General features: G+C 41.9%; 1 protein-coding gene across 19 annotated transcripts in view; it reads right to left on the bottom strand.

The window, feature by feature from the left end:
- TENM2 (teneurin transmembrane protein 2) overlaps window positions 1-18,636 on the bottom strand; it is a 1,969,530-nt gene that overhangs the window by 206,086 nt on the left and 1,744,808 nt on the right. For all 19 annotated transcript variants that reach the window (XM_040444168.1, XM_040444170.1, XM_040444289.1 and 16 more), the window contains 2 exons: window positions 14,576-14,698; window positions 858-1,063 (listed from right to left, as the gene is read on the bottom strand). In XM_040444168.1, the coding sequence (XP_040300102.1) occupies window positions 858-1,063; window positions 14,576-14,698 (329 nt within the window). The remainder of the gene's footprint in view (window positions 1-857; window positions 1,064-14,575; window positions 14,699-18,636) is intronic.

Here is an 18,636-nt window from a genome sequence, read left to right as displayed (position 1 = left end):
AGAGAGAGAGGGGGAGACACATAATCTGAAGCAGGATCCAGGCTCCCAGCTTTAGCACAGAGCCTGACACTGAGCTCAAACTCACAAACTGTGAGATTATGACCTGAGCCAAAGTTGGACACTTAACTGACTGGGCCACCCAGATGCTCCTACATTCTAGTAGTTTTTGAGTGTATTCACAATGTTGTACAACTGTCACCACTATCTAATTCCTGAAAATTTACAATATCCCTAAAAGAAACCTACCATACCTACCAGCAGTCAGTGACAAGTCCCTCCTCTCTCACCCTTGGCAATCACTAATCCCCTTTCCATCTCTATGGATTTGCCTATTCTTGACAGTATAAATGGAATCATACAATATATGGGCTTTTGTATCTGGATTCTGTCACCTAACACCATATTTTTCAGACTCATCAATGTTGTAGTGTATAACAACACTTCATTCCTTGATATAGTTGCATAGTATTTCACTGTATGCATATATCACATTTTGTTTATCCATTCATCCAGTTCATGGGCATTTGGGTTGTTTCCACTTTTTGACTATTATGAATTATGCTGCTTTGAATGTTCATGTATATGTTTTTATGAGAAATAATCTTTTCAATTTTCTGTATATATGCCTAGAAGTGGAATTACTGGGTCAGATGGTGACCCTATGTTTAACTTTTTGAAGAACTGTCAAACTGTTTTCCACAGGAGCTGCACCATTTTACATTCCTACCAGCAACATACCAATGTTCCAATTTCTCCACACCCCTGCCAACACTTGTTATTGTCCAACTTCCAACTATAGTCATCCTAGTGGGTGAGGAGTAGTAATTTTTAAAAACTCATATCAAGTATGTTCATACCTGGGCATGGGATGGTGGAAGTCCTCTTCTTATGTAAACACCAAAGAGAGCATCCTTCCCAAGGGATATATTGAACTTTAAGAACTGGGGTTGACTGATGTGAATCTGTGATCTCCAAAACACGCCTGGTGGGACTTCTTGGGTCACCCGTCGACCAACTTCTGCTTCACCACTGTCTATGCTGCTGTTTTTCAATGACCAGGGCACTGGAAAGCAGGAATTGACATCAAGTCAGTGATATCTGTACACATTTGTTGGTTCTACATTTCTGTTTAATTGCCTGCCAGGAGTTTCAAAAAAATTACGATTAAACTCATGGCAAGTTTGTCTTTAAGTATAAACTCATAACCCAGGGCATGTGAAATACCGGCACCATGCTTTCTAAACTTCTTTGATTACTATTAACTGATCAAATATAGTAAGAGCTGGAGTCTGGGAAGCACAGGTAAAGCTTCTAATAACCTCGAATATGACTGGGGTGTAAAATTATCAGCAGGGGAGAAGAGAGTGATATTAATTTGGCACCAAATCTAATTCTTGTAGCCTTTAATTATTCTTTCCAGCCACAGACAAGTCCAATATACTCTCCGACATTTTCATAAATTAAAATAGAAAGAAGCAACTGTGAACAAAAACTAGTCCAAAGTAAATAACTGTAGAAAATAAGGACTTGATGTCAGACTGATCTAATATTGGGGGTGACTCCTTCCTTGAGTTAGCAGGAGGGGTCTAAGCACACTGTGGAAATCATACCTCTGTCATGGCATCATCATAGCATCTCTGTTGCATTTGAAATCACTAATACAGAAAATATTGGTTGCCCACATTGAGCTTCCTTCAAAACTTTAGTGAAAGGAGTTCCAGAAATACCTATTTTTTTTTTAACGTTTATTTGTTATTTTTGGGACAGAGAGAGACAGAGCATGAATGGGGGAGGGGAAGAGAGAGAGGGAGACACAGAATCGGAAACAGGCCCCAGGCTCTGAGCCATCAGCCCAGAGCCCGATGTGGGGCTCGAACTCACGGACCGCGAGATTGTGACCTGGCTGAAGTCGGACGCTTAACCGACTGCGCCACCCAGGCACCCCCAGAAATACCTATTTTTAAAGAGGATTTAATAGCAATGAACCTGCCAGTACCTTCTACACTTCTGAGGGTGGTTTTATTTGCAAGCACAGAATTCAGGAAAATCTGGGAGTTGCTAGTAGTCACACAAGGAAAGCAGTTAATCTCTTGGAGTCTCATTTCCCTGATCCCTTAAATGGGAACACAACCTAGATGGAACCTAGTTTTATCATGGTCATTTGTGATTTGTTCAAATGGGACTTCTGAAAGAAGTTCTGGGGGACTTTTCACTTTTCAACCCATCGCTTTGATGGCCTTGCGGATTGGAAAACCTCTTCTGCCCAACGGGCAAAGGATGGGAATCAGGTTCCCTTCCGCATTCTGGAACGGATGGGTTCTTGAGAAAATATTTATCTATATTTGGCAACAGTCCAGCATAAAAGATTTGGATGGTCAGGAGAGGTTGTGGGAACCACAAGCAGCTGAAGGCTGGCACAAAGTGTTAGTGAAGCTGTCTGACTTAGCAGACCTGGTCTGTCACTATTCTGGCCCCTGCATTAAGACAAGACTCATAAATGACCTTGATGCTACTTTCTCCAGCTGTAAAATGGAGAGGTGAAATTTTTGGATTTCTGACGGTTTTCCATGCCTAAATTATAAAAGAAAAACACAGAATGACTTGAGGGTGAGAGACTAAGAAAAATTACCAGGTGTACTCACAACTGCAAAGAAAAGACTCCCCCCCCTCCCCGTTCCCTCGTTCCCGAAACCAGCCAGGGCATGCCTGGTTGTAGTCTGACATAAAGGCGGGAACCAGTCAAGTTCTGCTGAATGGTTTGAAATAAAGGCGGGAACCAATCAAGTTCTGCTGAGCGTTCAAATTTAAATGTTAACCAACAACAGCTCTGTAACCTCTAAAAAATATCCCTAACTTGTTTGTGCCTGTCTATAAAAGAAGCTGTAAGATCCTTACTCGGGGCCTCTTAGTGTCACCGGCAACGAGTGCGCCGAGGACTGGGTTCAAACCTGCAATAAACGACCCTTGCCGCTTGGCTTTGATTCTGGACTCTGGTGGTTTGTTTTCGGGGGGGTCTCTCGAATCGGGGCATATCAAGGGTATGAAGTTATTTTTTTTTCCTTTTTATTTTTTCTTTTTAAAACAAGAGAGGGAATGATTCATTTTTATTTAGCTTAATAGGGGATCAAATAAAAAGTCAGCAAGGGCTTAAAATAAAGCAGGAGAAACAATGGTTGAGATTTTAAGAAGAAATTCTTGACCTCTAGAAAAACAAAACTAGGGAACAGGTTTCTGAGGGAAGTTTGGAAGCTCTCGTCACATAATATCGCCAAGGAAAGAAATAGATAGTAAGTCCCGAGTGGGTCAAACCTTTAGATGGAACTAGATGGTTTATTCCTCAAACATGTTTATGTGGATAATGGACATGGAATACTTCTCTGTAGGGGGAGGAATAATGCATGGTATGGAAGAACAGAGATTCTGGGCGGAGACTGCCCTGGTTCAAATCCTACCTTTGATACTTGCTAAGTGTATCAATTCTCTATGTCTTAGTTCCCACATCTGAGTAGTTGGGATACTATTACTTATTTCATAGGGTTGTTGTGAGGATTTAATGAGTTAATCCATGCAAAGCTCTTAATTTTAGGCACAACAGAAGTCCTAAATAAAAATTAGCTACCATTACTATTATTATCAATAAGGCTCTCAGCCTAAATAGAGTGTTGTTGATTTTGCTGAAATAATGGCATGTCCAGGGGGAAATACTTGTTATCATCCATTAATCAGAAGCTCTAATTATTATAATTTGAACTAATTTGTATGTAAAAATGCTGCTTTTGGCAGACTTCCCCCCCCCCCCACATTAGGGTCTTTGGGGGGAAGGGATATAATAAAAAGGACCCAGTAAGGAAGAGGTGTAATAAAAAAGACCCCTGGGGAAGAATAGTTTAGGGGCCTCTGATAGAAACCAAAAATAAACCCAGCAATCACAGTGTGGCAACAAGTTAAAGAAATTCATTTAAAATAAAAAAAGAATTTTAAAGAAATTATTCATCTTTAAACTTAATAAGATGGGCTTTCCTTCATGTCTGTTGGGCTTTCAGGGGTTGCTGGGTTAATGACAGGATATGAAAAAGAAGCAGGAAATCAGCACCCACGAGCCTGCTAATCTACTGTTGAAACCTAAACGGATTTTGATAATGTCAAGCCGAATGAGGATGCAAGAGATTCACAAGGGAGCCAGCTGCCAGAGAATGGTTGCTCTGGAGGAATTCAGACAAGGAGCCTCAGGGGCTTGGTTTGTACAGCAGTGGGAGCCCTGTTCTTTTACTAGACCCAACTTCAGGACACCACCTTCTGTAAATTAGCTGCTACCATCAGCGAGTACAGCCTGCCTTTTCAGTATTCACACCTCCTCCTAGGATTTCATATGCTCCCCTTCTTCATTTCCAATCCACTAAAGGAGGAAGTACATTGGGTGATGAAGTACAGGTTTTGCAGCCAGACACAGTGGGTTTAAATTCTGTCTCTCGTTCTTCCTTGCTGTGGACCTCTAGCAATTTGCTTAACTTCTCTGGGTCTCCATTCTCCTTTATAGTAACTATCTCATAGGGCGGAAGTAACAAATGGAAGTATACAAAGGGCTTTGTACAGAGCCTGGCACATAATAATAGCAAAATATATGCTAGTTAGCTTCATTTAATTAAATAAAAAAATGAAGAGCTATATGGGAAAGCACCTGGCATTCTTTTTAGAGTAAAGGATTTTCCTTTTAAAAAAATTTATTTGAGAGAGAGAGAAGAGAGAAGAGAGACAGAGAGAGACAGAGAGAGAGAATGAATGAATGAATGTGTGTGCATGTGAGCAGAGTATCTTATGGGAAGGGGCAGAGAGAGAGGGAGAGAGAATCCTAAGCAGGTCATCCTGGAGCCTGTTGCGGGGCTCGATCTCAGAACTGTGAGATCATGACCTGAACCCAAATCAAGGCAGACAGTAAACCAACTGACCACCTAGGGGCCCCTAGAGTAAAAGATTTTCTAAAAGAAAAAGAAAAAAAAAAACATTGCATGGATATGTGATATATGTTTATGTATATGTGTATATCTATGTTTATATATTTGTATATCTACCAATCAAGAGACAGTGCCTAATTCTTCTGCAATAGACTTAACTATGGGAACAAGTGTAAAATTGTTGGTTGGGATCTGTTCCCATTACTGATTTTTGGTGGGACTTTCCAGAGCTGGTATGATTACTTTACTGACAAACCTGTTTTATTGAGTAGCCCTGAAATGAAGGTCCAGGTCAGCTGCACCTTCACACTGATGCTGTCTTTTCCTTTACACCCAGCCTTCACTCCTACCATCAAATAAGTAGACTCTTTCTCTGAGTGTTCATAGCATTTACTCTTAAGTCTACTGCAGGGTCCAGCACCTGTTGTTAGGTCCTATAATTGATTTTGCTTGCCTTCATAAGTCTCTCATATTAGACACTGCACTCCCTGAGGTCAGAAAGAGGTGCAAATGCATCTTTAGGTTCTATAAGATTTGCACCTGGCAAACCATGGATGATTTATAAATGCTTGCTGAACTGAATCAAGTTTTACCTGCCAGCAGCTGCTGGGGTGTTTTAACATAGCCCCTGTGACCACCAGGTAAAAATGAGGGCCTTAAAGTAGATTTACTTTGAAAAGTTGCATGTAAACTGACTCCCCCCCCCACCCCGCCCAGTAAAACCAAAAGCTTGAAAGCTTTATGGGGAAATTTACTATTTAAAGGAAACTTCATTGAGAATCCTCTTCAAAAATCATGAATAAACTCTTAATGTATCTTTTGTATAAAACCTTATAGATAAATAAGCAAACCAGGGAGACTGGAATATAGTGGAAAGGTTGTTAGATAACAACCAAAAGCGAAGGGTCTTATTCCTGATATTTAACCTTGGACCTTTTGCGGAAAGAAACAGGGGTGTAAATGAACTGTTTGTTTGAACTCCCTCCTTGCTACTAAGGAGCTGACTAGTTTGAGGCAGTTCTAGCTCTCAAAGTCTCAGTGTCCTTATCTATATGAGAGAGGTTTGGACTCAGAGTATCTTATGGGACATTACACTGTAGTCTACTGTGTTCTAACAGAGAGAGCTAGGGGGTGAGGAGGGGTGAGTCATCTCTGGATATATGCTACAAAGAGTGTGTGGGGTGTGTGGGGTGTGTGTGTGTGTGTGTGTGTGTGGTCCGCAGGAGGGAGGAGAGGTTATCCGATTTCACTTTTAACAAATTCAATTCGTTTAACATAAGTTACAATTACTATTAAAAGCTAGTGACTACTTTCAAAGTAAATTCTCCAGATAATGGCAACTGAATTCTGCTTTTGCCAAGTGGAGTCTTCAATACTTTTATATACAAAAAATCTTCATTTTGAAATAATTTCAGATTTACAGTAACATTTTTAGAAAACAGTACAAAGAATTCCTGCATATCATTCACCCAGATTCCATAAATTTAATACATATTTGTTCTATCATTCTTTCTTTTCTCTATTTTTTTTTTCTGAAGAATGTAGAATAAGTTACAGATAGGTTGTTCCTTTTACCTCTTGATTCTTCTATGTGTTTTTCCTAAAAACAAAGGCATTCTTTTTCAGAGCCACTGTACAGTTATCAAAAACAGTAAATTAACATTGATACAATGTATTTCTAACTTAAAGATCTGATTCAAATTTGCCAGTTGTTACACAACATTCTTTGTGACAAAGGAAAAAAAAAGCTTTTCTACATAATTAAAAAACATCTTTAAATTGAGTGTGCAGGGGCGCCTGGGTGGCTTCGTTGGTTGAGCGTCCGACTTCGGCTCAGGTCATGATCTCACAGTCCGTGAGTTCGAGCCCCGCGTCGGGCTTTGTGCTGACAGCTCAGAGTCTGGCAGAGCCTGGAGCCTGCTTCGGATTCTGTGTGTCCCTCTCTCCCTGACCTGCCCCCATTCATGCTGTCTCTCTCTGTCTCAAAAATAAAACGTTAAAAAAATAAAATAAATTGAGTGTGCAAAACTTCTGTAATGTTAAAAACAATAAAAAAAGAAGAAACTGTTATGCAAACATTGCCTTGAAAGACATAAATAGGAAAGCGGGCATTTGTAAACTGCTGAAGCCAGTGTGAGGAACCATCTCAGTAGCTCTGTTCCTAGAGGTCAAGTCCCTGGGCTGGTGTCCAACAGGAGCAAAGATCTGTGTTGCTCCTGAAGGTCAAGGAGGCCAGCACCCTGAATCAGGCTCCCAGTCCCACCAAGGAGGATCTAAATCTGGGCTTCCCCTGGCCCTGCTTGTGTTCTAGGACCCCAACATGGCTAATTCCTAATGGGGTGCCACTGAGAGACAGACAACAAGGAAGCAAAGTAATCACACTTTCTATCCTTTACTGAGAAGATCTGAGACCTCAGGAGGCATGTTGGACAGTGAAACTGTCAGCCCTGGGTTTGAATCCCAGCTCTGACAACTACTAGCTGTTGCCTTTGGGCTAACCACTCCCTTTCTCTGGGTTTGTCTACTCACCTGTATAATGGGGTGGTTTCTGAGGATTAACCAGGGTAACATATGTAGTACCCAATCTGTGGCACTTCTACATCTTTCTACTCAGGTGTTGTGCTACCCAAACACAGCCATAACTATTTTTCCCAGATTTAGAGTATAAATTTATGATGGTATAGTTAAAATATAGGCTGCCCAGCATAGGTACAATGAACTAGTGTAGGTAACAATGAGATAAAGGGTCACGGGGTGGGATAGGACTCAGTGAAGCAGGAAGTCATTTTCTAGAGCAGCTGAAATCAATATTCAATGAGTGATCAATATGTCTATAGATAAGGAGGGACCAGTCACGTGAAGGAAGGTGCTAAAAGCAGAAAAAACAAAGTCACAAGATCATGAGTTCCAAATTGCCCATGTTGCTGTATACTCTAGCTGCTTTCCAGGTGGACAACTCTCTGGAGCCTACTTTAGCAAAAAGCTGCCAGATTTTATTTAACAATGACTAACAAGTGTCCCAAGCAATGTTGTGCAGATCATTCATTCATACTTGATGCAACAAATATTTGTCAAGCATCTACGATAGCGCTAGGTAATTTTTGCTCAACATCAAACGTTGGGATGCATATCATACCCCCAGTATCCCTCATCCAGGCAGCAGGGCATGGTCCCAGGGACTCAGTGTGGGCTTCAGTTGGTGGCATCAGGAGAAGATTTAAACAGCCATCCCATAATCATTCAGTGAAAGACTGGCCACCACCCTTGGGTTCTGGGTAGTGACTGAGCATCATGTCCTGGCAAGGAGCATTGAGTCCCACCCACATTTCCCTGAGCTGCGGCTTCTATGTCAAACTTTCCTCCCTATCTATGAGATGCAGGACCAAAAGTGGAGATGATGATCATTTTGCCCTAAAAAGCAGATGCTCCATGATGGTTCTGGCTGATTCATCTCCAGCTTCAAGATGAGATTTCTTGGATTTTTGAGGCAACACTCTAATGATCAATTTTATAGGATAGTCCACCTCTATAACTCCACGGAAGAGTGCTCATGTAAATGTGAAGCTATTGCCTATTTCAGAAACACGTACCTAAAATTCCAACCAGTTAAATAAGACTGATGTCGAGCAAAACGACAGCCTTCCATAGCCACATTAGGAGCTAATCATTTCAGAAAATGTTGCCATAATTCATTTATGGAAACAGCGAGACTATTCCCCAAACAAGTGATAACGGGAATGGACTCATAGTCATAGCCGGGAAATGAAACCTCATATTAATACTTCCTAAACTTAACCGAACTCCAGAGGCACCTCAGCATAAATCTGCCTTACAGACTATTCTGCCTCACATATTTTTATCTATTGCAAATAAAGTTGAATTCAGATTATAGCTTCAGTCATTACACCTCGTTTCCATTTATTTGGGAATCAGGACAACCATCTGAAGCTTCTGTTTAACCAAGAGATAGGCAAAGAGATTCTTCTAAGGACATTAGATTCACTGCCTTACACTACAGCTCCTCTGAATCAGCCCATCAGCCTTCACTCTGCTGCTGGCTGGCTATTCTTCAGGAATAGATTTCTATCCTCAGTGTTCACTGCTCCCATGATGTATTCACAACATCACACAGCAATAATGATTTTTATAAAATCCTTCAGCAGTTGGGACTACGTGTGGCCTTTACATCTTTTGAAACCCAATTTGTCACCTTAGATAAAAATGGCCAACTCTTTGCCACTAGGGGAATTAACAGACATTTATTTATCTGACCATTCAGGTGAGCATGATTCTGCATTAATATGTAGTTCAGTTTATTAGTGTTATTTATAGCAGCTAAAATTTACTGAGTGGTTACTGCTGGCCATGCCATCTCCTGATATGTTTGTGACTTTTCTGGTTTTCAGATTAGAGAACCATGAAAATACAGTGACTTGCTTAAGGTCACACAGCTCTTAAGTGGTAGAACTGGGATCCAAAATACGAACGCTTCCAGAACCCACATTTCTAATCACCCCGCTGACTGCTTTTCAGACATTGGCCTAAGTACAAGACATACAAAGAGGTGTGTATCCAAACAGGTGGCAGGGACCACCCTCTGGATGTACAAGTCAACTCTGAAAGGGAAACGTGCCAGCACAAGTGAGGATAAATGCACTAGGGAGGTAGATTATCTTGCTATTAATACCCATGTCAACCCACAATGATGTCAGGTACAACAGAAATTATACAACTTAGAACGGGGTTGTGGGTAACAATCAGAAGCTAAAATCAGCAATATGAAGCATGTAAGCAGTACTCACATGTAACAAAGGGAGAATAAGATGGCCTCCAAACTGAGAGGAGTTGTTACATTGGTATGTAGGCTATTGGTATATTTGCCAGTAGACGTGCAGTATTGTAATGGTTGGCTCAAACATAACCACCCCTTGCCCTTCTGGGAACTTCACTGACTTTGAAAAAGCCCCATGTAGAGAAGTGATCATTTTGAAACCCTGGGCTGTGTTCATTGAGAGGCTGACAAGAGCCAGAGGAAGAATTACCAACCTCCCTGCTAATCTGGCTCCTAGTACCATGCATTAAGCCAACTAGTAAAAATCATTATGAAGTTTTTGCTGAAAGGGCAAGTGTAGAAAAACATGTTTCTAAACAGAATAACAGTCTTTGCCATTTTTTTCCAACTTGCATACCATCTGGAAATTCTGATTTTTTTTTTCAAAGGGTAGGAAAGAAATGTGCTCCAGGCACAAATAAATGTTTACAGCTGAGTTATAAACCGAGAATGGTGGGGCTTAAAACAGACAGTCTGGCAGTGATGGAACTCAAGCTGCAGTGAGACAAATAATGCTGTGGGGAACGGGCCAGCTTGTTTTGCACATTGGCCCTTGTGAATGGGAAGTCTTGCTTCCCACTGACCTCATCAAGCAAATGTTTGGGAAGAAGTCTCCACATCTGGGTTGGTTCTAATTCTTAGAAGGCAAAGGGAAAAGATGAAGCAGACGACTCTCTATCTTGACATTCTGAAGGCAGCCTTCACCTTTGGAAACTACAATACCTCATAAGAAGTGTCAGCCCGTGGATGCTTGTTAAATGGAGTAACTGAGAGATGGCATGATGATGTCAGTGACAACTAATATTCCCGGATCTCTTATTAACTGCCTGATGCCACACACCATGTTTTACAAGCACCGTCTCCTTTATACTGGATGCCAAGTGTGAGGAGTTCCATTTTACGGATGAGGAATTGGTGGCTGAGGAAGGACAAATGACCTCCTTATGTTCAAGCAGCTAAGTGATGGAGCTGACAGTTGTAACCAGCTGGACCATCTCTAGAGTCATATGTTACACAGAATCTGTCGATGCAATGTTACCCAAAATATGCCCAACCCTTGGTCAAGACGGAAAGGCTGATCTATTGGGAGTTTGGTCTCTTCTGCCTCATCTCCTATAATTTATAGTTGCAGAACAGTCCAATGAGAGCAGACATAGGTTTGCAAATGATACAGAGTAGTAGGCAAACTTCCATAATGGGTCAGGTAACAAATATTTTATGCTTTAGTGGGCCATCTCATCTCTGTTGCATCTACTCAGCTCCATCGTTGTAGTGCAAAAGCAGCCATAGGCAATGAATGAATATGGCTGTGCTCCAATAAAACTTTATTTGCAAAAACACATGGCTGGCCTGATTTGGTTCATGAGATGTTATTTGCTGACCTCTGATATAGAGGACACCTTGACTTTAAAATGAGTGATAGGTTTTGAGAATGATCCATGAAATTCTACTTGGGAGTTTATTCTTTCTTAAGATCAGTGCACAAATTGGCTACATGTGATGTGCCCTTTAAAAGCTCTTGTATTCTTTGCCTCTGGGCCTAGCCAATCAAACTGGATTCCCTTATGTTATCTGACCAGGTCAGAACACTGTATTGAATCTTCGTTCTCAAGGCTTATCTAATCCCAGATCTATAGAAAAAGTGCTCTGTGCTCTTGTAATGAAGATGTATGAGTTCATTCCTTTTAACATAGAAATACACTCGAGATGGTGAGTGATTCTGGCAGTCTGTGGGCTCCCTTTTCTTGATGTGAAACCCAACAACCAAACCAACCACATTAAGGTTTAATTGAAAGAGAGAATGGAGAAAAAATAAACCATGAACAACAACAAATGGAAAAGGGAAGACAAAGCCCAAAGAACATACTCTCCTAACTAATTAATCAAGTGCTTTGTTTCCACTAACATATCAGAGAGTGTAGGCTGCCCTGTCTATTAGACTCCTTTCCAAATCTGAGCAATGTAAACACTCCTAAAGACCAAGTAATGAAATCTCTATCGATGTGCCATCTTAGATGGAACTCACATACCCTTGTTTTGCTTACATTTTAATTTGCTTCTGCTGGATACTTACCCAGTAATTGCTTAATAAGATTAACCTCCCTGGCAATGTGTGGTGTATCTTGATTAAAACATTATCAGAGTGAAGGATTATCGTACACCACAAAAAAATGGAGGGGGTGTTATTTAATTAACTTATTGCCAATATATCTTGATTGTCTCTTTGAAACACTGGAAAACTAGTCGATGGGAATTGATTCAGGTTATCTAAATGTATAGAATTGGGGAGTGGGGAGGAGGGAGGTCACTAGGTAAAGAAATTGAAACCTGAGGTTCACTTTTTCAAAAAGACATAGGTGACTGTGAGAAAGCCAAAATCTTTCTAGTTATTTTTTTAGACCAAACTTTACAACAGCTTGAGAGATCTGCTGTCTTCGGTCATAAGAAGAGTACTCTGTGGTGTTCAGAAAGGAGATGTTCCCAGTTTTTGTTCAACTTTATTTTAAATTCTCACACTTTTTCATAAGAGTCCTATTGACAGAATTCATTGGACAACAATTTGGCAACCATTTTACTATCTTGTAAACTCATTTGGAAAATAACTGGTGATGTTACAGGACTTAAAAAAGCATGTTGCATCTGAGGGGGAAAATTCTGGTCTTTCCAAAGGCACTGTGGAAAGTGTTTCTTCATTTAATTGAGAGACACTGTACTCTTAGTTAGGACTTGTTCTCTTCAGGGAATCTTCAGTTCTGCTGATATGGGATGTTCAAGTGGGGGTGGGAGTTGGAAACAAAACTTAATCACAAATGCGCAGAGTGGCTGACCTTAACTTATGGAAGTTAGTGCCAATCTGTGAGTCTCTTCGGTAAAGGATGCTATTTAAGAAGCATTTGCATGTAACTTCAGAATGTATACATACCAAATATATACCTGTGCCCCATGAGCGAATATGCATATTCACTTTCAAATGTGTGTTCTGCATTCTTCTCAAGGGGCAGGGTGCTGCTGACTTGTAGATTAAAGGGAGCTTAGGGATCAGAAGCAGCAGAGACCCCCTAAAGCATTTCTCCAAGAGCAGCACCGTGGGCCTCTTGGGCAGGATGATTCTTCGCTGTAGGGGCTGTCCTTTTACTTAACTAACGGCATCTCAGCCTCTCTCTGCTAAATGCCAGTTGCAACTCCTCTAACTGTGACAACAAAGAAGTCTTCAGACACTTGCCCAATGTCCCCTGGGGGCCAAAAATGCCCCACAGAGAAACACCGTCATAAAGGAAACAGGAGCTGTGGATGGTGTCAAACACTGGAGGGAATGGACTACACATCAGAGACCAACAAATCTGGCTTCAGGCTTTTTGGTCAGTTAAGGCAGAACATGATCCGTTAAGGCAAGATATACTTTCCATTTTTAGATCTAGTTTTAGTTACCTGCTAATGGAAAGCATATAATTTCATCCTCAGATAAAACTTTTTCATGCTTACTTAAAGGTAATTTAGTGTTATGATTAGGATGGATGAGTAGAGCGATTCTTGAAGATGGGATACAAAGAAAGACAAAAAAGTTACACTCGATGCCATTAGGACAACTCCAGGGAGAATAATTTAAGCAACATTAACATCTCAGTATGACTAACGTGCATCTCTAAGGGAAGATGAATTCTGGAATCTTCTCTGTGGGAAATGATGGTGCTGAGGAATACCCCAACAACTTGCCCAAAGATGCACAGAGCACAGACTTGAGTTTAAGTCTGTTCCTGCCTACGTGTTTGATTGGGGAAAGTTTCCAAAACACCCTGGGCTTGGTTTCCCTGAGATGATACCCTTCCTTTTAGAGCTGTTGAAACTAGGCAATGCTTAGCTTGGTGCACACCAGGTGTCCAGTAAGCGTTATTTCCTTTCTTGTCTCTGAACTATCTCTGCGGGGTATTTTAAGAAACATGGGGGTAAACTGTGCTAGGTAAACTGTTCTGATGTGCTAGGAGGCAGAGTGGAAGAGTCTGTGTTTGGAGAAGCCCTTCCACGCCATCTCTCCTGTTTGTGATTTCCATCCTGACTCAAGCACACCCCACAGTCTGCCATCGGCTGCTGTTGTTTTTTTTTAATTGCCCCCTGTCTCTACCTCCTCACAGTCCTGTTTTTTCCTCTTCCTTCTTAGCACCTTGTTAGCACCTATTTTTTTTTTTTTCCTGCAAGAATACAGTTACCTGATTGCTTCAATAAACATCTCCATTGTCCCCTTTACTGTTCTGAGGAGAGAAGCTTTGTTCCCTGAGTTGTCAAAACTCTGTTCTATTCTCTCCCAAAGCAGAACAGCTCAGAATCTTTCTCTTTCCTGCCAGGCAGCCCTTCCTCCCTGGGGAGGCTGCCTCTCTCCTCTGGGGAGTGGGCTCTGGTCTAGCGGCACGTGCAGCCTGCTGCTCTCAGCTTTCTTGATTAGGCAGGACTTTCTCCTGCTGCTGCTGCTGCCTCTCCAGCTGCTGCTGTTGCTGCTGCTTCTGCTCGGGCCTTGGGAGGCTTTCAAGTGGCTCCAGATAGCAGAGGTATGCACATTGGTCTGGGAAGGCGGGGTGCCAACTCTCAGTGGCTCCAGCCAAACGCAGCTAACAGACAGGAACAGCAAACAGATTTTAACAGGGGCACCTACGAAAGGCAATGGTTTTGCCCCCCCCCCCCCAATTTCTTTTCCTTTTTGTGTACCTTCAAAGATTTGGATTAGAAAACCTAAACCGGTTGGCAGGAGCTCTGAATTTCCCTGTGACCTCAGGAGGGCAAGCAGCAGCTGTAACCTCACCTTTGCCTCCAGATGGCATTGTTGCCACATCATCGCTTCCTGGTAGGCCGGTCCTTATCCCATTGTTAAAGGTGTGTCCATCTGCCGGCTGCAGTTGCCAATTGAGTCCGAGCAGATGCATTGCTGCAGGAGAGACAAAGTAATGAAAATATGAATAGATAATTCAGCAATGCAAATGTCAAGGGGGGAGGGCCAGGTGCCTCTTCCAAGCAATTGCCTTTTAAGGAAGCTGCACTTCAAAAAACAAAAAAACCCAAAAACAACATCAACAAAAAAACCCCAGTTTACCCCAGGCCCCAGGGATTAGCTAAATACAGAAAGGGAGGAGATCCGGGTGATTAGGTCTCCTCTCCCTGTGCTGCTGTTCACCACCATTGGTGAGAGGATCGCCAAGGTGGGGAGAAGAGGAGGGGGAATCAGAGTTCAGGCTTCTCTACCATGGAGGAGAAAATGTCCCTCTGGAATCGCTGTAAAGAATACTGCTCCATCACATCCAACCTCTCCCACACTGTGGATGCAGCTGTTTTTAGACTGAGGGTCCAAGGGCGTTGACAAGGATAATTTCCCCCAAACTACTCAAAACAGTCAGTGTCGAAACAAGGCTCCCCAGATGGGATGGTCTGCTGCTGAGACTGTAGTTGCACTAAAACAGCAATGCAGCAAGTATTGCCCACAGCTGGACTGGCCCCTGTAAGCTCACCATTCTAGTTCAAGCTCTCAAACTGCCTTTCCTTTCCACCTCTCTTCCTGCTAAGTGGGTACCTTTCAGCCCACTGTAGAAAAAGCTCAGGGGTGGTTGTAGAGTGGGGTCCTTTCACAAAAATACTGTGATGATTCCCTCTCACACCCTACACCCGCACCCACGCTTTCCCACGGGGACAGAGGGAGCCGGAGTGCCAAGGTGCTATCTTTGCTAATGAGACAAACATGTTTGTAGGACTCTTGCTTTATTTCCATGTGTACTGCAAACCTTCAACACAAACTTCCTTCCTTCCCTCCTGTCTTTCTTGTCACCCTGTGCCAGCTCACCACTTCCCAGGTGGTTTCTCAAGCTCAAATCACCCCATCTTCCATGGTTCTGGGGGAGTTGTTTTTGCTACGTGGAATGAAAGGCAAATCCCAAACACCTGTATTCTTTCAAAGTCCCCCATCTAAGAAATGCTTCATTTGCAGATAAATAAGGAGTACACTCCCCTGCATACTGCCCATTCAAACAATAACCACACTGTGTCTGTCTGGCATTTCAACCGGACATAGGTTGATGCTGTTGCTAGGGTTCCAGCGCTGCAGGAGAGAAAGGGCTGTTGACAGGGAAAGGTTCAGGGCATGATGTGGGATGGGAGAAACAATTAACCACAGGAAACGCAATTAACAATGCTTAGGAAATTGTTCACATGGCAATTAATTCTGCATGCCTACCACCACTTAAAGTCAGGCTGCATTCTATTAAGGTTAAAAACCTATCTTCAAACAATACAGCTCAGATTGATGGCCGCAGATTAATGTGCCAAGGTGTCCCTGTGTGTATATCTGCTTTTTAATTTAATTTTATTTTTTTGCACACTTCCCCATTTCAGAGCCATGTTTTTTTTCCCCCTATACATTACTTTGAAGTGTAAGGCAACTCTTTGAGATGATAAATACTAATAAGTGACATTTACTATACACTTTCTGTCAAGGTAACACCTAATTCTCTCCTGCAGTTTATCCGTTATATGTAGGTCACTCACTTGAAGAGACCGGATTCTATTGCCTCAAATAATGACATATTTTCACTGTACAGAGGTCAGGAAATGAGAACTAATCGTGGCTGCTTCGAGATAACGATAGCTTCTGATTTGTAATTACTAGGTGAAAGGGAGCCAAGGAATTATCTATTTTAAAATGATTTTTTTTTTTTTTTTTTTAATGCTGCTCTTGGGTCTTGGGACTTGCCTTGAGCCTGCTTGCTGCTGCAGTGGAGGTGTGGTTCCCTCATGAAGGGTCTCCCTGCGTTTTAAGATATACACAGACCAGTACTGCAGGTGCAGCTGGGCTCAGGCCTAACAAAGCTTTGAGTTTCTCATCTAGAGAAGGAAGCTGTCATTCAGGCAAGAATGACAATCTGCCCAACGCCCCATCAGTGTGAATCTCTTTTCAAAGCTGTTCCCCTCTTTGGAAACCCAGTCTTGGCACTCCAAGATGAGGAACATACTGCAACCATCAACTTCAACTTCGAGAGAACAGCAAGCAGACAATACCCTAATCTTCTTGTGCATAAGGAGGGCATTCATGAAACTAAGTTCTGTTTGCAGAAACGCTCACCCCTCCCTTTTTGTTTCGGGTTACATAGCATCTTTTTATTAAAAAAAAAAAAGAAAAGTATTCTGAAAACAAGAAGATGAGAGATGGGGTGAGAAGGGTTAGGGTCAGAGGAGACAAGTAACTGCTCAGACAACTCCCAGAAGTGAAAAGAAAATAAGAAAGTGAGATGGAGACAGGCAAAGGGGAAGAGCCAAATCTGCTGAGTGTAAGCTCTGTCATCCCAGCAGAAGCGAGGCAAAAAAATGAAACTCAAGTTTGGGCATATTTTCTGTTGTTGAACTGAACGTTAAGCAAATAAGTGAGAATTATATCAGGGGTATAACCACCTTCTTTTGTTTTTTGGGAGGGATGCTGAAATAGGCTTTTGTTTGTACTTTGTTTTTTTTTTTTTCTTGGTCAGCTATTCCGTCTCTCTTACTTGAGTAAGAAAATGAGAGTATCTTTCTGGCCTATGGGGATGGACTAAAGTGTCCTTAGGATAAAGAAGACCCAGGAGAGCTGTGAAGTAAATGAGTTTCCTGACTAATGAGAACTCTGTTTCTTATTCTGCTACTGATTTGCTATATGGCTGGGGCTGAGAAATCCACGTCTCCATCAATCTCTCTCTTCACCTTCTGAAAGTATTTCCCTTTACAGGTAGAATAATGGCTGCTGAGGGCTTGAGACAGGTCAAGTGTCCACAACACCCTCGAAGATCTAGCAGAATGTCTTGAATATAGAAGGCATTCCATCCATAAATGTTTACCAGAATAGATAATGACATATGGAGTTAGATATGAGGGGCTGGATTGTAGGACATTATACTCTCACAAATCAAACATATGTAATAGAGAGGCGTGAAGGGTGGACTACAACAGTGCTGGCAGCAATAGGGACAAGACTACAAAGAGAAGCTATTTTGGGTACTAGTGTTATCAGTACCTGCTGCCAGTCCTTGAACCCCTTCTATGGCCAGCACTTTAGGAGCCATTCTACAGATATTACCTTAAGATGTATGACTCGCATCTCTGGTTGGTACTATCCCCATCCCCATTTCATAGACAAAGAAACTACTGACTATGAAGTTTGATCACTGGGGGATTTCACAATCAGAGGAAGATAACAGTGGAAGTGGCTATCTGCTTCATATTTCATAGTGATTTGGGTACAAATTATGGTTTGCAATGGAATCTCAGCAAACCTGGTCTTTTGCTCGAAACTCATGATAATCTCACTGTGGTTGACGAATGACCATTTTCCATATTCAGCACCTCTTCCTGAAGGGGTGATATCTCCTGTCTTGCTGAATTCAGATATGGCCACATGACCTGGCAGCACACACTTTGTATACCTTTTTTCCTTCTGCCACGTGGTCAACTTGGGTCTTGAGGAACAATAACATGGCTCAGACCCACGGCTGATGAGTGGGAGAATACAGAATGAATAAACTGTTACTGTTATAAACTGCTGAGAGTTTGGGGTTCTTTGTTTTAACAGCATGCCTGAGACTTCCCTAACTGATAGGTTCGCTTACAGCAGCCCCAACTCTTCCATGGGGCATATGTTCGAAGACTTGCCCTCCTGGTGGATGCCTTAAACTGCAGAATAGTACTGAACCCTATGTACACTATGCTTTTTCCTGTACATATATGCATATGATAAAGTTAAACTTATAAATAAGGCACAGTAAGAGATTACAATAATGACTAATAATAAAATAATTATAAAAATATACTCTAATAAAATTTACGTGAACGTGGTCTCCCTCTTTCTCAAAG

The sequence above is a fragment of the Herpailurus yagouaroundi genome, unplaced genomic scaffold, assembly GCF_014898765.1.
Source record: "Herpailurus yagouaroundi ecotype Mexico unplaced genomic scaffold, PumYag 29, whole genome shotgun sequence".
NCBI classification, from domain to species: domain Eukaryota; kingdom Metazoa; phylum Chordata; class Mammalia; order Carnivora; family Felidae; genus Herpailurus; species Herpailurus yagouaroundi.
The sequence above is the reverse complement of the archived record's forward strand: the minus strand, read 5'-3'. Positions and strand labels throughout refer to the sequence as shown.